Here is a 22,512-nt window from a genome sequence, read left to right on the forward strand (position 1 = left end):
AGGTGCGTGGTGAAGGCTTAAGTGACTGTCCGAGCTCGTTGTCTGTTTCTTCTACTTCTGTTTACTTATTCTCATTAGCTATCTTTCTACAATTGCTTACGGTATCAAGACGGGCACAGGCTTGATTATACGCTGAGCTTTTCCTTCTATGTTTATCTCCATCGCCCATATTTCTCTCCCTCTCCCACCTTTTTCATGGCCACTCTATCATGCGAGCTGTTTTGTGAATACAATCCCAGAATGGCAGTAATTCAGTTTAGGTGAACCGTTACGCATATCTTAAGTTTCACTCTGCACAATGTTGCTGCGCTTCCATGCAGGGTTAGTAAACAAGCTGCTGTCGTGTAATGTATTTGTGGCGCCGAGCAAGCTTTCGTTCGGAGTCTACCTCATCCACCTGCCTTTCATCCGACTCTACCTGCAGGCTTCTAGGGAGCGCCTATTCTGGTCAACGTTCAACATGGTAAGGGGACTACATTTCGCACTCTGCAACATAGACATCACTAAAGCTAACTCGGCTTTTCTACTGGAAATGACTCTGTAAATTATGGTGACAAGCATAACGCATTGGTCGGCACTGTCAAAATCAATGCGTGTGGCAGATCCGAATTGCCACGATGATGAACTTAATTCCTGTATGTATGAAGATCACTGCTTATATATTTTTATCCTTTGTGGTATTAAATTACACATACATATTGACTTCACACCGAATTAATTTGCACCTTTAAGGCTGTTTTGGCGTGCTCTTTTTCGCCCATGAAAAGCAGGTTTTAGCAAACTAACACACTCCAATAAAGTATTGTTTTTTGGATGAAGTCATTTTTCCCTACGGAGTTTTGCCGGAAGTGCACTATATATTTTTTTAATGCAATAAGTTTTATGCAGACATTCTCCTAGTCGTTGAGATGTCCGCCACTGGCGCCGGTGTCCACCGCACGAATTGCAGTATGCTTTGCGAGGGCTCTGTGAGAAAATAAAAAAAGAACATAATTTGGGGTGTCTCGCCCTAGATTCGAACTTCGGCAACACAGACTGGCAGACGTAAGTTTAACTCTCTTAAGCCCCTCCGCCGATGCTGCAGGCTAGAGGAAAATTTAGCTTGGAGAGCCCCGTCACGTGGCTATAGCTGCTATAATAGGCTGGCGGCACGCTGTGCAGCTTATCTATTAGCGATCACCTAAAATCAAACTTCTAACCGAAGGCTGTCAAAAAATTGGAGGCAAGACAGGAAAGGGGATGAAGAAATTGTAATAGGTCTCCACTTCACGATCGGAGAATGGCACATCCACATTGAAGCACGTGTTGTTCTTATCGGCAGGAGAGAGCTTTGGGTCCACCTGTCAATGTTTGTCATCACACACAATAATCCACCTGTCAATATGGCACGAAACGGTGCAAGACTAACTGCGAATAACATTGCGCCGCTTCTGATGCTTCAACACAAGGACTATGCGCCGGAAGAGCCCTGGTCGGCTGAAGCTTGGCAGCTTATCTGAAAACCATCGGAGCGAGCTCAACGAATTCAAACGAAGCTGGTGTCAAAATGCAAAAGGCAGGATATGAAATACAAGGACGAACCATAGGCGTCTCCCTGCATTAGCACCAGGGACGCCACATATGTGATCACATGCCGTGTAACCACTGTGACCACATGCCGTGTTTCAATTATTTACTTAGGGCAAACCCCTGCGAGGGAAGCTCGTGCAAGTTTGTACGTGCTAGAAACGTTGAAGCACCAGAGCAGCGTTAAACTCTTCAAGGTGTACTTTTCACAGTCAACGCACTTTTAGCACTCCGAAATAAAGGGGCACTAAAAGTATCCTACTAACATGTGCACCTATTCTTTCAAATTGCAAAGAAAATGAACCCCCGTGAATGCTTTTGAGGCACAATGCACCCATGATGGTGCATTTTTACAGCTAAGCTTTACATGGCTAGCCGAGTCGTCCGTCCGTCCGTCTGTCGGTAGCATGTACGCCCAAAACTCCTCCGGCGCAACCCCACGCGCCTGCGAGAAGAAAGAGAGGCGCACGATTAGCCAAAACCACCTGGATGGCACAAGGCCTGGTTATTCCCCTCCATGACGTCACGCTGACTGGCCCGAAATTAACATTGACAAGGATGATGTGATGAAAGCGGTGACGTCAAAATCACTGTTGCCTACTCTGGAGCATCTCTATTAGGTTCAATGGCAGCCGGGCCAGGTGACATGAATTCATGCATCGGAGTGAAAAGTCTTGGTGCTATCTAGGTGGTGTTGTATTAGCTGAGCAAGTAGTGACGTCGTTGCTCTCCGTCGCAGCCGAGCCCATGCGCAGCAGTTTCCATCCGGCTCCGGAATGGGTAGGCAGTGCGTTATACGTAAACCTTAGCGGTAGGCATTTTTAGATCAGGAACGCCGCCAGCGGAACCGGGATCTAGCCCGTCTACGCCGTGCCGATGCTGCAGCCCGTACACGAGAACAGGCTCGCGCAGCCGAACGCAAGCGGAAACTGCGTACCGAGGATCTGACAGCATACCAGGCCGTCGTTTAATGAACCGGCGGGATTAACCCAATGACACACACCGGGGCCACACGTTTCAGTATCGCTGGCTAACCATCCGTACAGAGTTTTGGGCGGTGAGTCTTTTACTGTGTACCGTACACTTGCACTTATTTATATGAAACTTATTAATTTACATAGAGTAGATTGTGATTCGAATGTTGTTTGCCGCGAAATATTTAAAGTAGTTTTCTAGCAAATATTATCATAGATTGGAGGCACTTCATAAAAAAAGAAGGTTAAGCCATCAAAAAAAAAGAAATTATGGGGTTTCACGTACCAAAACCACTTTCTGATTATGAGGCACGCCGTAGTGCAGGACTCCGGAAATTTTGACACCCTGGGCTTCTTTAACGTGAACCTAAATCTAAGTGCACGGGTGTTTTCGCATTTCGCCCCCATAGAAATGCGGCCGCCGTGGCGGGGATTCGATCCCGCCACCTCGCGCTCAGCCGCCCAACACCATAGCCACTGAGCAACCACGGCGGGTTTAAGCCATCAAGTACACGATTCCTTAACATTGGCCCAATGACTGATATTGCAAAACAGGGGCCCCAAAGTTTGATACCGCAAAGGTCAGCCTGCTGCCCTAATTTCTAATATGAGGTTTGGTCAGCGGACTTAAGCAGCATTAACTCTATCTGCGAGATGCATGACATCGCCAGTAAGGACATAAACAAAAAAAAAACAATTTTTGACTGCACGTATTACTTTCAGGCACGAGAAGCTCCGAAATTTCCGTAGCGTTTAAAAGATTTTGGTTACATTGTTTGGCGGCTCGTAGATTTGCGTATGCTGTGTGTTCTCGGCACACATTTTGCGTTGAAGTGATACACAGCACGCATATGACTTCGCTCACTGCTACTGCAGTGTTTCCTCACGCCAGCGTTTCGACAGCGAGTTTCCGCGGTAATCGAGTCATATGTGTTCATGTTTGCTTGTGTGCGCGTGACACCATGCTTGTTATTTTAGTTAGTTTGCTTATACTTACAAGTTTATAGGGCTAATAATATTACGATCCTTATTTCGTATAGCTGTCCACTAATTTGCTATCGCTGTTGATGATTCGCCTTTCGCATGGAACTGCGACTTAGAAAATTTTCGCGCGGAACACTTATCAGCGCCGCGTCAATCTACACTAAACACACGAATGAGGCGGAGGAAACCGCGATAGCCTTGGCTCGTCAAGCCGCAAAAGCCCAGACGACCATTTTCACCGACTCGCGCGCGGCGGTCAGGGCTTTCTCGTCCGCTCTAGTTCCTAAACACGCAGCCGGCATGGTCAACAGATCATTTCGTATTAGTACGGGAGAAGAAACTAGAGGTCGTACCATAGCGTGGTTCCCGGCCCACGTGAACGATCTAACCAACCAAGCGGGTTGAAACCCTAACGAGCGGGCCAACTGCCTGGCGCGTGAATTCACGAACCGCACCCGAGCTAACCGTCCGGCTCTCCCAGAGGATTGCCCTTTCAAAGGTCATCTTACTACCTTTCACGAAATTACGCCGCATTACAGACATAGCAGTAGCAAATTCCCTCCCCCCAGTCCGAAATTTAACAGGGCTCAGGCCGTTAGTTTCAGGCTCCTACAGACCAGGTCCTAGCTCGCCTCCAGAGCACTTAGTTGTATAGACCCGAACTTCCCGCAGTCGTGCTTCAAATGGGGTCACGCATGCTGCTCCTCCGACCACATGCTCTGGCTGTGCCCGTACAACGCGGGCTCCGACTTTCAATAAAAGTCCAAGTGGGACGCCTTGCTGAAGAGCTCGGATTTCACGAACCAACTTCAGGCTGTCCAGAGGCCCCGCGACGTCGGGGAGAGTCACCACCTCCCTGTCCAGTCGTGGGCTGAGCCACCAACTTGATTGGGGAGCCTTCGGTTCCCCCCAATCAAGTTCCAAAGGGCACTCTAACAAAGTTCTTGTCACTGTCCCTGTCATTCCTTTACGCTTTTGCATACAGTGATGCCACCCGCCGTGGTTGCTCAGTAGCTATGGTGTTAGGCTGCTGAGCACAAGGTCGCGGGATGGAATCCCGGCGACGGCGGCCACATTTCGATGGGGGCGAAATGCGAAAACACCCGTGTACTTAGATTTAGGTGCACGTTAAAGAACCCCGGGTGGTCAAAATTTCCGAAGTCCTCCACTACCGCGTGCCTCATAACCAGAAAGGGGTTTTGGCACGTAAAACCCCATAATTTATTTTAATACTGTGATGCCAACTTGCTGCAGTGCACTCGTAGATATAAGTTACGAAAGTGCCGTACTGCAACGCAAGAATGTTGATTCCTTGTGGAACTAGGACATTGCAGGAGTACTAGAACGAGTTTCCTCAAATAAAATCTACTCTCTCTTCCTCTCTGTCTATCTCGTAATACCTAGAAATGCTCCCTTTGGGCAGCTTCTGAACTGATTTGCACCTCCTTTAGGGTATTGAAAAGAATCGGCAAACTACCACCAGCGACAGAACGGCAATTCGCATTTATCAACCTCTATATTTTACTAATAATAAATTCAAATAATCGTCCAAAGTACTCAAAAAAGCTTTTTGCTGACGTACATATCGAGAGCACAAATTAATAAAATCAAATGAACCTAAGCGTTTTCAATGCTTGGGTCACTTAGATGTCTGAAATATTCATCCGGAACGACAACAGATTGAGGGCACCTCAGCTTGCCTACATTTGGTGACGACGTCAAAGACAAGTTCGTCCCGATTCATGTGAACCGTCATTTTAGTAGCGCTTGCACCGGCAATGTACACCGGGTGTCTCTGTCAACATTAGGCAAGGTGTTCAACGGAAAAAAAGATTTTGAAAACATGGTACAAGACATAGTTGTCAAGACCCATAGTGTCGCTTCTCAGACCACTGAGCAACTAGTACTGCAGGTCATATATCATTGCACCTCTCACCGTGTGATTTTTAAAACATTTCCTTTTTATTGAAGAACTTGGCTAACGTTAGCTGGGACACGCTGTACATACCATGTAAATAATTATCTGCTAGTTTTTCACGTAACCATACCAAACCGTAGCTGCGAGGAAATTTGAAGCGACAAAAAAATGTTAACTGGCTTAATTACCTTTTTTGTGAAATCGTAGAATCGGAGCTGGGCTCAAACAGAGCCGTCATCTTCTTTATTGTTCTGTTACATATCGCTGCTGTAAATATATTCACGTAGAGAGTGCCTCGGGATCTCTGTTCCACTATTTTACGGCAAAAAAGCATAACTAACTATAAATAGAAACTTAAAAATTGGACATTAAAGCGAATAAAGATAGCATCGCTGCCTGGGAGAGTCCACTCGGCGTATAACGTTCGTGCCAGTCACTAGTGATATTACATGTGCACTTTGTAGTGTTCATCCCTGGATGGCACGTTTCATATTCGCATTATTATTATCTGTCTATAATGAAAACCGTTGGTGCTTAATTGAAGCGCACGGTTTTAAACATTCATGAATTTATTTTTTTTTTCTTTCAGGCCTCAATGTACTTCGGTGTCCTTGCGTGGAGCTACCTGCTGGCCTACTTCCTCTATCTTGCGTGCGAGGCTCCGACGGCCGCACTGGACAAAATTGCTTTCACGAGGATCATACGGGGAAGCGAAAATGCGAGTACACTGGAGAATAAGCGGCACCTGAACGGGATAGACGTGCAACACGGGAAAAAAACCGAAGACGGCATAATTTCTCGCTTATAATGGAGGCGTGACCAGACACATTCTACTTTTAGAAATGCTAAAGCTGCACGAAACACTTGGATGAACACGAAGACTCATATATGTATATAGGTGCTGTGTGTATACACCGCCTCTATGTGTTTCGAGTCTCGCATTTCGCCAATGTCATTGCGCTGCCTGCAAGCGACGGCATGGCGCCTCTTACAAACAGATACATATCCGAACCCGGTGGCCTACCACCGCTACTACCCGGACCTTTACACGGATAGATGTAGATTCTGTGAAGAAAGGGCGGACCTACAACATATTGTTTGGGCTTGTCCTCGTACACCCATACAGAATAAAATAATTAAGACCAGAGAGCAGTGGGAGACCGCGTTGCTCAGCTGTGCACCGGAAGACCAACTCAAGGCAATCCAGCAGGCCGAAGATGCCGCCAGGGCCCAAGGGCTCGAGGCCGTCATTTAGGTAGAGGCCTAGGTCTCAAATCTGCTGTGCACAAATAAAGTTTATTCCTCCTCCTCCTCCTGCCTTACTGTGCCTAACATCAAACCAACCAACCACAGCATCCGAGCTTACGAGCTGAATTATCTTGCTTTCGCATTCAACCATCTGCGTCTGGAACAGCCACCAGCGGCACCCAGAGGACACCGCAAGCGTCTTTACAATCGCATCGCTCACTGCTCAGTAACGTACTGCAGGAGCGGCGCGTGTTGTGTACAGTTGGCTCCATGATTACAAAAATTCAGCGCGAACACAACGGACAAAGAACAAAATCCACGTTGATTTTTTGTAATCATGAATCAAACATTCCAACTCGACCAATTGTCTATAGTTGGCTCACGTATAGGTGTGCTCAGGGATGTCTAAACCTCTTTTTTTTTTGCGAACTGTGCATCTGCACAGTCGACATGTTGTGCCCTCATATGCTCTTTTCTTTATATATAACTCAGTAACCACCAGTGAGTGCTATACGGAACAGGCTGGGCTATTCATTCCTTATGAACTCGCAAGGCAAAGGAAATTCATATCTATGAACCGATGGAAAGTTCATTTCTTTATCTCATGCTAGAGGCTGTGTACAGAATACAGGACCCCACTAATAAATCAAACACGTTCCAGGATTTCAGGAACCTTTTTCACACTATGTTTAGTTCTTAAGAAGCACTTCACGGCTGTGTTAAACTGGCTGAATGGAGGTATGCATAATATACGAACGTACGGCAACAGCCCTTTTGGATTACTCTGGCGTTCTAGCTGCTTTTTTGTGTTTGACAATAGGCACTGCTGATCTTAGTTTTTCGCAAAGTAGGCTGGTCGTCACACACATACAAACATTTCTCTAAACCGAGCTTTTACGGCAAGGTTAATGGTGTGGAACTATTTGCAGCAGAATCAAGTTTACTCCCATCGTGTAATGAAATCTATAGCCGTGAAGTTCGTACAGCTTACTAGCTAATATGAAGAGCAGATTGAGAACGGAGTGAATGATGGCCCCACGAAGGATGCGTGATAAACATGATATCGTTGAATGCTAACATGCATTTACACGTACTGCGATGACAGCGCTCAGTGACCATTGAGATTGTTCCTATGAAACGTCTATTGAAAATAAACGCTAACTAGTGAAGAATGTGCGAGTGCCCTTTTCTTGACGAGCTTCCAGGTTGAAATTATGGTGCAACGTTATTGCGGTGTTTTGTGCGAAGATATACAACCACTCGGCGATGTATTGAACCGCTTTAAGTAAAAAATATTAGCGCGCACTTGCCAGCATCTTTATAGGCTGCCGATTTGTATTATTTTCGATGTTATTGCGTTGCGACGCGAGGGTTCATCAAAAAAGCAATCACAAATTGATGGCGCGTAGCGGAACCACTGTCCAGCAAAGAAGCAGGCTGTTAGAACGCAAATACGTTTCTGACACATTCGTTTATTTCCATGCGTAGGCGCACTTCTCTCTGTCTGTGCACGTCTCTCTCTCTCTCTCTCTCGTATTTGAAGCTCTTAACTTTAAGGAATATAAGTCCCCTGTCTGGGGCTTAGTTCACTTACCTAGAGGTACATAATACTGCACAGATATATAAAAATTTTTATGGCGACAATGTTCTTGTCCTTGCGTTCGCTGTGTCTCATAGGAAGGCGCTATTAGTTTTAATGTCTTCGAGTCGTTACGGCAGAAATATCCGCTTATTGAGGCCATACTCTTTTGCGCACCGAACACAACTCATTCATTGGTCGAGTGAGCAAGCGGCTTCTCGATTCTCGTGGTCACCGTGTTTGTACGCATATGCGAATTAAAATGGCCGCGCATCATAGGGTATAAATCGCTCCAATAATAATTAAGCACTCGTATCAGCCAAGATGGGGCATTAGATTCAGCAAAAAACCATTTCGCTAACACATATGCATATTAGGAGTCGTGTAATGCCAATCGTGCTTTCACCGTGATTTGAAAGTAATGCTTAAAATACTCTCGCTTGAATGTTGACGATGCTTTTGTCCTCAAATCGATCGACCCTTTACATACTTTCTCTTCCTCTTCTTCTTTGCGTCAGCCCCACAGAAGTACTTGTTGCTTCATTTCACGTTCTCAATGTGCTTTGATACAGAGCAAGGAGGCATTATCAAGAAATTTTGCATTGCTGTAGAAGGTGCAAGTGGGAGAAGTACGTCATGAAATGCACGTACTGAGGCTTCAGAAGAGTGACACGTTTCTGGTTAAGCGCATTTCTTATCCTTGTTTCCTTCTGCATTACATTCTTTTCCTGCTTGCTTGCTTGCTTGCTTTATTAAGGGATATCCTTGACATTGGTTATGTAAAAACACTAAATTCGTAAGGTTACGCGAACGTAACTTTTTCATTTTCTTACAGTCAGCGGACCTAGTCACTTCGGTGCTGAAATAGACAACCCTTCACCACGATTTAGAATTTAAAAGGATGTGTGCTAGCCACCCGTTGTTCCAGGAGTGACTTCTTATCTCATAGTGGCTGCCGTTTTATTTAATATCTCATGTAAACCTGCGCCAATATAACTCGATCTCCAATGAATGTGTAACACACTTTTATCTTCCCGCAAAACTGCCGCTTCTAGGTCAATGGTGGTTTCCAGCGGGTGTGCGTCAATCTTGCTTTGTTCACGTACGGCGTCTTGCGATGATGTGTATATATGTAGGATGCTCCGATATTCGAGGTGAGCATTTCTGGCTGCTTGGAACACCTCTAAAATCGCTTGTAGCACTGCACCGTCGTGCTTCATGGTGTGCTATGATCAGTTGTTGCCTTGGCGGTACCGTCGCGGTTCATCCAGGCAGTACTGGCGTGATTTGAATAAAAAGTAGCACCCGTGTAAATGCAGCAAGCTGTATTATCGTTAAGGATAGCTCTGCAGTGATGCTGAACACCTCACCAAAGTTCATTTTCTTCCACGTTCGTTGGAAAGGGGTAAACAATGGCTGTCATCACTGGCAGCCGTGCCGCCGAAGCTGTTGGGAGAATGCGAGCTTGTGAATTCTGACTGACGTAAGTGGGTATTCTTCGTCCTTGAGATGTAGCGGCAAGCCACCGAACCTGGGAGCGTCTGCGTCGTCCCCCAGTTCTTCAACGGTGTTCATTTTTGTTCCTCCGATTAAAACGTAGTTTGAAGTATGCTTCATCGAGAGAAAGAAAAAATGGGAGAGGAAAGACAGGGAGGTTAGCCAGTGTAAGCATCAACTGTACTGGAGAAAGGGTTAAAGGAAGTAAAAGGGGACCAAAAAACGAAACAAAAGCTAAATATAAAAAATTCTCCGAATAAAGATGTGCTACGCACTACCACTTTAAAAGTCGTTCACACAATTCACGAGCCCTGTTACGATTGGCTAGCGGGGGCATAGTAACCCTCTGGCCTCTCCAGCCCCGCTGTGACGAATCGTTTCATGAAGCCAACAATGCGCCGCCTTTGGACAGGTCTACGGTGCCGGTAAGGCGAGACACGTTTGGCGGACCGATTATTGTTTAGCTGGTTCGCTATCGCCTTGGCGGATCAACTGGAGCAAGAAAACTCCTGGAAAAGGGTGTTCTACGGCGTTCCCCCACGGACTTCGGTAACCACAACGGATGGTTGGCAAACGCCCTAGATAATTGCGGGGTCATACCAGGAACCAAGACGCGCCAGCTTGAGTCAAGCATGACAACCCCTATCTGCCCCTATCTTTGCTGTGTGTTCAGTGAAACAAAGGTACGGGAGTGAGAGTTTTAATGATCACTCGCCCTCAGCGCGGGTCCTTCGTCAACTTTCGACGCTCCAATTGGATGACGGTTGCACGGCAGTTTCCCTGGCCTAGGGACCTAGGGAGGGTAGAGGAGGAATTAACCAGCAGTTATCGGCTCCTTGGTGTGCTTAGTTTTCGGTGATGCTAGATTATAACGTTCTCGACTCTTTTTTTAATACGTCTTTATTTCTGCGTTGAATAGGCCAAGCCTTGCGGCAGAAAAGGGGTGCTCTATGGGGGAGGGGGAGGGGGACCGGTGCTCTCTTCTTCCTCGAGGTGGAGTGGTCCCGAGGTCGGCTCTGCAAAGAGGCGGCCAGACCCTTCCTTGTCCCTGGAAAAGTCCAAGAAAGCACTCCAAAGCTGGACTGACTCCTTGAGCGCGATGTGCGATGGCGATGTAGATATTTTAAATAAATCCACTACTCGTCGTTCTCGATGAGGACACGTTCCTCCCTTTACCAGCACCCTTAGCGTGGGTGACATAGACGACGACATGGGCCAGCTACTCCTTTTTACCTGCCCGACCCCAACTCTTAAACAGCACTTATGAATATGAGCAGATCACTTACCGCCTTCAGTGGCGAAAGCCGTCCGAACCAGTGTCTTAAAACCTTTTCTCTAACAAGGGGTGATCATCTAGTTTTTTGACCGTGGTCGCAGACACTTCTCCAGCCACATTGTATTGGGAGGGGCACCACAAGAGAGAGAGGAGGTGCTTGATTGTCTGCACGCAGCCACAGGTATCGCAAGCAGGGCTGTTGGCCATTCCATTGCGGAAGGAATAGGCGTTCGTGAATGCTACGCCTAGCCACAAGCGGCACAGGAATGTTGGTTGGAAGACCCTTGCTGGAAGACGGAGTTGCAGACGTAGATCCTTTCTGTGGAGACGTGCGTTGGTGAATTGAGTAGTGTTACATGGAGTGTGTGTGAGCTCGCGTGCTAAGGAGCGAAGCCGCATAGATGGGTATGCATCTGTTCTCGACAGTGGTATTGATATAAAATGGACACCGCCATTGGCCGATCGAACAGCGTCATCTGCACTGTGCTTTCGAGAAATTCCGCAGTGACCCTGCATCCACTGGTTGATGATAATGTGCCCCTTGTCGACTGCGTGATGATGAAGTATTCGGATGTCTGTGACTAATTACACGTTATGTCCGTAGTTGAAAGGGGAAAACAGACCCTGGACAGCTGGATACACGACCCAAAAGATGGACCATGACTGTGATGATTCGTGAATAATACACTCCAGACAACACGGATAGCTGCGAGTTCTTCAGGAGTTGATGATGTAATGTGAGCTACCTTGAATTGGATGACAATAGATTTCGCAGTAATTACCATTGCTCCAGCTGAACTTTTGAAGGAGACAGAACCGTCCGCGTAAACGTAAGTGCGTACCCTGTGCTTCTCACGCAGAAATGAAAGTATGGTCTGAGGGCGAAAGATGACATATTTCGTTTCTTTTGATCCATGGAAAGACAAACAGGACTTGGAGGGGATGCAGGCACCATAGCGGCAGAGCTGGTTGTGCTGCAGGTGTGCAGTTTGATGGTAAAGTTCCATGGTTGGTGGTGATATTTCTGCTGAACACTGAACAAGGTTGAGCGGCAGGAAGGGGGGCGAAATGATATGATCTAAATCGGGTGAATTGCCTGATGTTCATCCTTAAAGCGTCGACTTGAATGTACGGATGGATGGAGTGGCCATTCGCAATAGATATTGTTGCTGCAGGGGATTCACGCATGGGAAGGCCAAGACATATTCGCAGAGCTTGAGCTTGCACATACTCCACCTTGTGGTACTCCACGGTAGGTGTTATCTTGTGATGTCGCATCAACATCCCTTTGCAAAAGAATGACCTGTTCCTGAAATAGCTGAATATCCATCAAAAGCAAGGCCACCTCGGCCGACATCGCCCAATGCGTCCATTATGGCTCGATGAGTTATGTTGTTATAAGGGTCTTTACCGTCCAGGAACATCGCCACTGACAGTCTTAGGATTTTTCGTGCTGAATGGACGAGACAAAACCTATGACATTGTCCATTGAAGAGGGTCCGCGTGGCAAGCCTGCCATAGCATCAGGGTATATCTGGTAAAGTTCTGGGTACCACTCTAGACGTGTAAGCACCGTCCTCACTATCACCTTCCCTAGACAGCTGGCCAGCTCAATTGGGTTATGAGACGCTACACCTAGGAATGATTTGTCTGGTACGAGCAGTGGCACAAAGCGGCTGGACTTCCACGCAGCAGGAACCACTCTCCGCACCATGAATAGTCATACATGTTCAGCTGTACAGTTATATAGTCATGCAGTTATTCAGAAGAGCACGCCTGGCTATTTCATCGAGGATGCCAAGAGCTGCGTATGTCACCCCTTTAGGCCCATACGATGAGGAACGTGTGCATGCTGTGAACGCCGCTTGCAACTCCTCGATGAAAAACAGATTATCCGTACGAGACTCTTGCGACGTTGGAACGTCATGGCGATCATGTGCGGTGAACGAGGATGGTTGAACACCAATATTCGAACAAAAGCTCTACGCAACGTCGGCTTCATGGTGACCATGGCAGAGAGCCAGGCACCTGAAAGGTTGGTGTTGTGGCGGCGATGTTCGAAGGCTACACATCGTTCTACAAATATGTGGCAGGGGTTTACGTGGGTGAAGGGAATCACTGAAAGTATTCCGTCTTAAAAATTGCAGTAAGTTGATCTAAAGCTGCATCTTCTTCTGTGTGCCTCTAGCATCCCTTAAGTCGTAGGTGGAATTGGTGCACCTGTACTGTAGTTCCGCACGACGGCGAATTGCTTGAAGCCGCTAAAATTTGGTTTCGCACACAGAAATTTAGGAATAGGGCCAAAAACATTTGTGTCTCTTTGAGCAGCGTCATTAATTAGCTACTAGATGTTGCCCGGCACAAAGTACTGAGCCTCTTCACATATCTTCTCCACGAGCAACGTGTATTTCGGCCAGTCCATGCATTGAAAATCTTGGTAGAGTGTGATTTGCTTACCCCTTCCTTTTTAACACATGTTGGAAGATGGTCACTACGATGCTTTTCGTTATCCGGAAACCGATTCACACTGGCACTGAGGCATCTTTGAAGAAAAGTTAGGTACAAGCAGCGGCTATATGTCAATCCCCGCAGAAAGTGAGACTACCGTTGTTTATGCAGCGACGTCAAGTATGACGCGAAGGATAGTACACGTCTTCCTTGGAAATTCATCTTTAAGCTTCCTCATAGGGGGTGATGCGCAATGAAATCGGTGGTTATAATCCATGGTCCAGGTGTCGCTCTTAAACTGCACTTCCGTCTTTTGTTGTTAAATTGGCTCGAAGGTAGAATATAGGCACTTACGAGCATGAGTGCCATGGTCTTGCATTTTACAATCGAACATACATGCTGATTGCCGTCATCAGATGCCACTGGGTGTACAACATACGTGAAATTGCATCTGACGTAAACAATGATCTCGTTGGGGTCGTTACAGCTGGCACACATGAAAACTTCATATCCTCATAGGCAGATGGCGCTCTCCATTTTTGGCTCTCAGATGATGACATTAAATGTGATCTTAAAAACAAATGGGCGAAAGTCCGAAATACGGCACTTAATGACTAGGGCGTTCCACTGGAAGATGTACGCTTCCTTGAGTACTTTAAGGATCGCGTGCATAGGAGCAGCCATGGTTCTTTTGAAGATTGAACCGGACCGGATTCAGGGCATCGAGTATTTGAAGCGCATGTCGAGCCACCTCTAGTGTGTATTGCAGTCAGTAGTACTCGGAGCGTGTCCTTAAATGCCCTTATCGTTGTGACAACCTCTATGTCGTCGTCGTGGCTGCTGTCTGAAGGTGAAACATTTACAAAAGTGACACGCAGGTGTGAGAATAAATGCTCTTTAATTCTCTCATACACTGGGTTCAATATGGTTGTGTTACATATTTGACGCAGAAAATGTTGAGCAGCGGGATGTCGTGAGGTTTTAGACAGCTGAAGGTGTCTCCCGAAAACAAATTAGTCGCCGTACGGCTGCCGTGAACGTTGAACATTTGATTTCGTTGGCCACTGTGAAGCATTGGAGCAAACGGTTAAAAGAAGGATGTGAAAGTTGCAAAGACGATCCAAGACCGGGCCAAAGCCACCGTGCAATCACCCCCAACGCAACTGCAAAAGTTGGTTAGAGGATTAGACAACAACAGAGGATAAGCATCGATGAAGTGGGAGAGCGTGTGGACGTCAGTCACGGTTTGGTTCACACCATAATTCATGAAAATCTTGGTCATCGGCTCTTGTGTGCGCAATGCTTGTCCAAAATTTTGAACTACCTCCAGAACACGGAGAGATTCGGCGCTTCCTTGACTCATATGATCCAGTATCACAATGAGGGTTATGACTTTTTGTCAGCAGTTGTCATCTGGTACGAATCATGGTGCCACCAATGCAGAGTGGAAACATTCAAATTCATGACCCCCACAGAATGCAAAGGCTGTCATTCCCGCCGGAAAGGTGCTATTGACTTCTTTTTCGATCGTCTGGGGCCATTACTGATCGAATTTGCTAAACCTCGAGAGACTATCAATCGTTTTCGATATTGTGAAACGCCGGATCGGCAGCGTGTCGCAATTAAGAACAAACCGCGTGGAGAATTCAGGAATGGGCTCATGTTGCTTCATGACAATGCCCGTCGCAACGTCGTTGATGTGGCTAACACAAAACTGGGAAACTTCAAGTGGGAAACGCTGCAAAATCCGCCATACAACCCAGACCTGTCGCCTGGCGACTTCCACAATATGGGGTAATTGAAAAATAAAACAGCTCAAGGGCACCAGACTCATGTCACACAATGACATAAAGGAGTCAGTTGCAGACTTTTTGAAGCAGCAACCGAAGGAGTTTTATGAGACGGGAATCACGCGACTCGTTAGTCAGAGGTACAAATGTCCAAATGCTCATGAAGACTACTTTTAAATAAAGTGCCCCGTTTGTCTTATATTCGCATTGGCTCACTTTCATTTGGCTCGCCCTCGTATATCTTGTGGTACTCCTCCTTTCTATACGTGTTCTCTGTTGCGACTATAATACTCTAATTTCGGTGCAATTACAATACACAACCGGTGACAGCTCCTCCTGCGCAATACATTGGAACGAAGGCCAGTGTCAATGAGATTTTTCCCTGGGAGTTGCATATGTACGAACATGTAAACGAGCTTCTTGAATAACAAAGTTTCATTTAAATATTTGTGTTCAAGTTCTTAATTTGCCGGCCTTTACGTTTTTCACATCATCGGCATGTACTGCTTTGCTGGTGTTGAACTGATATAGCTCTAAAGTTCGTGTAATATTTTCTTTGCTTATTACGTAGACAAAAAACATGGAAGCATTGATTCTCTTTCCCCTGCTGAGAGAGTACAACGTAAAGTCGAAGAGAAACGTCGTTGGCGGAAGTCTGACCCCTCTTTGCGAGCGCGCGAAACCGCAGCTGAGCCTCCAAAACGAGCCAAATAAGCCGAACTGCGAAAGAAGCAACGCGACAGGAGGCCGAAGCTCTCAAAAAACGGCTTATCACACGTGTGCTTCACACTGGGACTTGTTATGCGCTGCCAAGTTTTCAGGAGGCTTTCGCCTTCAAGTGTTACAGGAGCGTAACGTGCTGATGAACTTTTCTATCGCCTGATTCCTTTACTATAAAAATGCCCATCGACTGCGCGTTACATTTCAAACCTAGCCATGTCTCATATCCAATGGCGTCATGCATTATCATTATCTTCGATATAGTGGAAAATTTCCCCGTTTTGGCATTGAGGCCCCGTCAATTGTGCGAGAGAGCATCTCTCACTCAGACGCTCATTTCGGCCCTCAATATTTAAGTCTTATATGGTTCCCTGACACACATAGCTAAAAGAATTGGCAGCCGTTCCACTTAGTGAAGGTGAATGACCAGCGAAGATGTATAGATGGTATAATGAACACTACAGAGATAAGTAAATATTTTGTTGTTGTTTATTATTTCACACTAGGCACTATAGCTTTGTAGTCGTTTTGGTAGACGGCCAAGCGTTCGGTGACGACGATGGACAGTTTCTTTGCGAAGGTTAAGTCCAAACACCAGCGCCTCGTGGTTGTTGGCACCTTGAGATCGTGGTAGCACTGTAGATCGAACCGTTCTAGCATAAACGACGGCACCCAATTGCTGGTATGACCCCGACACGTCCATGTTGAAGTCACCAACGCAGAGGACTGGGGGTTGATCGTAACCGGCTGGATCGAGCAGCCATCCAAAGTAGACGTTCATAAGGGCCTCTACATCGCTCGTAGAAGAGGCAGCAAGAACGTACACGTTGTGAATGACAGTCCCGTTGGCGGTCTTCACGGCACACACGTCGACACAAAACGCCGCGATTTCTAGTCCTTGGGTGGTGGACTAAATGTCGTACGGCCCGATGGCGGCACCTACGTCCTTCTTCACGTACAGGTATATGGCAATTCTGCCAGCTCGCGAGTCGACTCGAGGGTAGCACGCGACGACAGTGCAAGCGTCGACGTGCCGGCCGGAGCATGGGTATTACAGTGAACGGCCTTGGAGGCGAGGCAGCCAGAAAGGCGTCCTGAGACGACGGTTGATGACGGCACCGCGCGCAGGTTGGCGAAACTATGTGAGAGTCGGAGCAGCAGCAGCCGATTCATGCTGCTAGGCGAACTTCATTACGAGCGCTACGCGAAGAACAGGATGAGGGGTTGGATGCGAGATACGATCAGGAATGACCTCGCGGTATGGTGGCGTCAGTCAATCTTCTCTATCCGCGTCGCACGACGACTGTTCACAGCCTTCTATGCCTCACTTGTCAGAGCTGTCGTCAGTGGTGCCTGCAGGCAAGTCGACCGAAAGAGTGGGCGGACACCGTATGGAAGGGGTGGACCGCGCTGCTGCAGCTGCGTCACTCTCGCTGGCTTGTAGGTGCCGCGGTGTAGCGTGAGAGCAGTCGAGTGAGATGGAGTGTGTTGGCACGGTCGGAGGCATCGGAGTCGGCCAGGCGCAGAGCTGGAGTTCCTACTCCAAGGCTGGCTCAGTGGCCCGGGTGGAGGGATCAGGTGGAGGGTTGGTCGGGGTCTAAGTGGCAGGTGCAACGTTGGTTGACACATACCCGATGCCAGCGGTAGCCAGCGTCGGGTCAGCGATGTGACCACTGTCACGTGCCGTCGTACATGGCGAGAAAGGCGATGAAGGTGGCGGTATGATTGTCGTGCCGGTACCCTTGACTAGAAAAGTGAGCGCGCACTTGCACGAAAAAGACCCCTGATGAAAGCCTGAGGCAGGGGACCTTGCGCTAGCGCACCTGTCGGTCGACAAGACGTTATCGTGGCTGGTCGAGGCAAGAAGACTGGCCTGATTAGCATGGCTTACGCGCACATAAGAGACGCACTGTGTGCTGGCATTGAGGGTGTTGGCAGAGCTGTGTCGCGTACCGAGCGGTCAACGCCGGGAAGAGGGCAGCACTTAGCGCCGTAGAAGTGCTGCAGCTTGTTGTAGCTCGTCCTAGGAGCACGGGCGAGGCGATGCAGCGCTGAGGCGGAGTTAGCGTTGAAGTGTCAGGACGGAGCAGAGTACCTCGAACTTGAACTGCTTTATCGTGATGTAGTTCAGATCGATAACCCCCTGAAACAATGGGGGGACGTAGCGGGACCAAAATGCCGGTATCGGTGGGCTTAACCGGGTTTCCGCCAATTAGCGGTGGCAACATTCCGGGTCACCAGTGCAAGAAGTCGGCACGGTGGCCCACGAGCTGTGGCGTCATTCCTACATTTATTTCGGCAAAAGGGCGAGGGCAGCGAGCGGAGTGACGGTTGCGGCGGACAATACGTTGTTGGCTTCCAGAAAAACACTGCGCGTGCCGAGCTGAGAGTTGGGCGCCGCGAGTACGCGCCGCCCAACTTTAGTTTCTTCTTCCTACGCAGCCCGCTAAAAGCGTTGATCAAGGCGCCCCGCGTTTTGGCGTCAGTGGTCGCTACAATCGCTATTGGCATCCCCTTTGAAACGGAGCGCCGACAAATAGTGCTCTTGACTGCTTGAGCTAATAAGCATTATATATTCATAGCAGTCTAGCATTTTGCCTAACTCTCCTTGTCTTCTCTCTTCATTAAAACATATATATCTATATTGTTAGTGTGGCTGTAACGACTCTCGTTCTGTCAATGTCATTCCTGCTTTTTTGCATGTCTCGACTGTGGACCAGGTAATGCAGCCACGCGCTAAAAATGTCTATTTTATGAATATCAGCGCTTCTGGAAGGTGAATACTTTCTAAGGGTCTTGCTGGGTGAATATGTTGGCATTCCATTACAATGTGCTGAGATGTTTCGGGACTTTTTTCTGCTGCAGACACATACGTCATGTTCTTGCGAATACTTCCTCCAGAACGATTTTTTCCTCAGGTAGCAAACGTTACGTTTCTGTAAATCTTCATTGTCTTTTTCTTTCAGTTCCTGGTATCCAATTTACCGTCCTTGTTTCTATCAATTTGTTTTTTATGACTCCAGCTTGTGCATTTGCACATTTATTACCCTGTACCTGGTCGCCAACTTTTTTAACCTTTTTCCTCTCGCGCGATCGTGTCCACTCTTTCGAAGAACCTATATTTGTGCACTTTTGTCGCCCATTACTTTTCCCTCGTGATCCTTAGTGTTTCTTCACAACTAATATTATTCTGCGCTTATCTCACTTCAAAAGCAAACCAACCCGTGCCACACCTCACTGCAATATTTGTGGCTTAACCTAGGCCCCGAAAGCGAATCTGCCTACCAACCTTTAATTAACCTCCAACCTCGAAAAGATCTTTGGTTTTAAGCTCAAAATGAAATTTGCGACCACTAGCACTGACACCATTCATCTTATCGGAATTCCTCGCCCCCATCTCATATATTTTGTAGCCCTAAAGCGCTCCGTGTTTCAGTATTGCTGCATTCTGCTTCCAGGTGCTTTAGTACCAATTTCCTTTATTTCTCTACTGTTGCGCATGAAAACGGCAATGGACATGCTTTGCATGTTTCCCACGAAGCGACCACTTGACTAGCGCTCGCCTAGACGATGATTCAGACCCGGTGCCGAGTGTTGTCGGGTCAACAAAGAAGCTCCCTTCAATGACGATGACCACCGGAATCTGCAGACGTAGTCACAATCGTGAAGGTCAGGCTACCCAGGTCGCTGCAAGCTAAGTATCACGGGGAGCCCACTAGTTTATGCAAGGGGCCAACCTCGAGGACTTCCGTGCGAACTGCGACGATATAAGGTTCCCAAATCGCCACGTGGTTGCGTCGCATGTGCGGGCGATTGCAACAACCGCGAAGGCCAGGCTTCCCAGGTCATGACGGTCCCAAGTTAGCGTCATGGAGAACCAACTAATTGATGCAAGGGGCCAACGTCGAGGGCTTCCGTGGGAACTACGTTTACTTCAGACGTGGTTGCGTCGTATGCGGGGGCGATCGCGCAACATTGGAGGTGGAGTCCGGCGGAGCGGCGCGACTTCATGGGTGGGATTTTTTGAACGGTTCGACCATTATGACAGGCAGAAGTACAATCATAATATAGGAGTACAGTCACAAAAGCGGACACCTTTCTTGCAGTGAGTGTGTGCTGGCCTGTGTGCTCAGACAATTAAAGTGCTACTACATGGAGTACGCTCGCATATCTGGAGCCAGTTTGGCAAAACGTGTAAATTCAAACCGTTTCTCATTTATTTCAACATCCCCACCTCATCTCCTTGCCAACAGGCAACTCTCAGCGATAGATACGGACGATGGCGTGGGCCAGCTTAGTGCCACGCCCCAGTATAGCGCAGGTCGACTACGATGTTTCAGGCGCCCTGGCGGCGCATACAAGCGACCCTCATAGTGACTACCAGGTCTGAACCACGGACCCCTGCACCTGATAGCAACAGTATAAAGCAAAGTAACTTATATTGCTTGACTATGGGTATGACTTTGCAGTGGAATCTATACAAGGTCATTGCTCGGAGTTTCACTGTAGATTATAAAATCCGATTTCGCTGTGCTAAAATAAGGCCTAATTATATCGCATGGATGGATGGATGCTGCGAGCGTGGCTTTTGGAATGAAACGGCGGATTGCGCCACCAAGCTCTTGTTACTATATTGCCTAATGTGCTACCTATGTTAAAAAATACTAAAAAAAGGAACGCAAACAAAACACGAATTCCCATCATAAAATTTTCTGAACCCCTACTGAGAACTTTGTTTTTGTACGCCTCCGTTGTTTGTCATTTTACTTCTTTTATTCCACCAATCCTCCAATTGCCTCTCACTTATCTCTCTTGCGGACATGTTTACATTCCCCAGGCTCTCACTTAACCAACGGCTTCAAGGAGGCGAGACGTGTCGAAATCGAACACTGGGCAGATATCTGCGGATTCAAAGGAAACATTCTCAATCGTTTCCCTAGCTTTACCGCAGCAAGCACACGCTTCTTCTTCCTTCTTGTATCTGACTTTATAATTGCGTGTTCTAAGGCATCCTGCCGTCACATCGTTAAGGAATGAGCTTTCCTTTGAGTTATCGGAACTTTTCTTTTTCTGATTCATTTTTTTCCTCTTAAGGAGTTACTCATAGCAGGTTGCTTTTTCATTGCCGCCACTCATGAGACTCAGCCTCTCTGACCTCGTTGACTTCATCTCGCTTGATTGCCTCTCATGCCCCTTGCGGCAGCTTCTGATCCCAAGTTAAACTTTGGTTTGAATTTTATGACAGGTAAAAAAATGTATCAAGTGGTTGCTTTGGCGCACCAGATCTATGCTACAGCACACGCTGAATATAAGAAATCTGTGAAGGAAAGCTGACACTTGTGCAGTGCTTCTTAATACTTGCACCGATAAACGCGAGAAATCTAGCATGCAACAGTTGTTTCCTATATTTTGATAGGTGTTTATACCTATTCAGTGGCCGTGTACCAGGCAAAGCGCCTTCTTTCCCCTTCGTTTGTGAGCTGTAGTAGTCAGTTTATGGTAATTAGCCTGCTTGCGAAATAAATGCATAAAGCAACAGAAATCCCATGTAGACAGATGTAAATATTACCTCCCAATTTATCTTAAGGGCCAACTGAGCACTTGGTCCATCTGGGCATGTGTTCGTAGTAAACCAAATAGCATTCTTTCAAGGGCGTAGCTTATCGCTCTTTCAATCGATGGCATAGCTTTAACCAAGCGCGGCATTACTTTTCAAACTACTGCAAGTAATTGCGGTCTATGTTGCCACAGCTACCAAAAATTACCCTGTATTCACACAACAATTTGCTATCCACAATACAAACAGCAGAAGGCATATCTTCGCGCGCCTTGATGGCAACGAAAACGCGCCGACAAAAGTGTCGATGGCTGTTGGTTAATAAGTACAGCGAACCCAAGGGATACCAAAAAGAGGGCTTTCTATTCTCGATCAAATGAAGCTGCAAGAAACCATCGCCAGCCACCAATTACACCTGAGAAATCCATCTCATTGTATTTAGCACATAGCGGCAAAACATTCATTATTGGCGACAACAGAAAAGTGAACTGGCTCCATCTTTCCATCTCTCTCGCCTTCGTTGTCCTGTTACCACTCAAAGTGGCCCCGCTCACTATTCATGCAGTATAAGCTAATGCATACGGCATTGAGTGGGACATGCGCGAAGGACGTCGAACTTGGCTGCTCGTAATCCTTGCGAAAACATGAAGCTATCGGTGCCACAAGTTTGCGCGATGTGGGTTCTACGACAAAGCCGCATTCGCACGTAGTCCCCTTGAGGGGACGGAAATTATCGGTAAAGTTCCCGTTTGTCGCACACATATAACAGCAGCGCATTCTAATTCCGGGCACGGTGCCCGAGTTGCACCTCAAAAGGTATTGTTCAAAGCCTGAGCAGCTAGGAAAGGACTATAGGCGCTCAAACGATTCCTTTCATGACTTTGTGTGTGTGTGCGCGTGCGTGTGCATGTGCGTGCGTGTGCGTGTGTGTGTGTGCATGTGCATGTGCATATGC

The 22,512-nt window shown here is 47.3% G+C and overlaps 1 protein-coding gene across 2 annotated transcripts in view; it reads left to right on the forward strand.

Moving 5' to 3' along the window:
- LOC126541467 (nose resistant to fluoxetine protein 6-like) overlaps window positions 1-22,512 on the forward strand; it is a 98,690-nt gene that overhangs the window by 32,753 nt on the left and 43,425 nt on the right. The window contains exons 10-11 of one of the 2 annotated variants that reach the window (XM_050188221.3): window positions 321-463; window positions 6,032-6,252. In XM_050188221.3, coding sequence (XP_050044178.2) covers window positions 321-463; window positions 6,032-6,250 — 362 coding nt within the window. In that variant the 3' untranslated portion in view covers window positions 6,251-6,252. Of the gene's footprint in view, window positions 1-320; window positions 464-6,031; window positions 6,253-22,512 lie in introns of those variants that run through there. The other variant, XM_072287265.1, reaches the window with a different exon arrangement.

This window comes from Dermacentor andersoni, chromosome 3 (assembly GCF_023375885.2).
Source record: "Dermacentor andersoni chromosome 3, qqDerAnde1_hic_scaffold, whole genome shotgun sequence".
Classification (NCBI taxonomy): Eukaryota; Metazoa; Arthropoda; class Arachnida; order Ixodida; family Ixodidae; genus Dermacentor; species Dermacentor andersoni.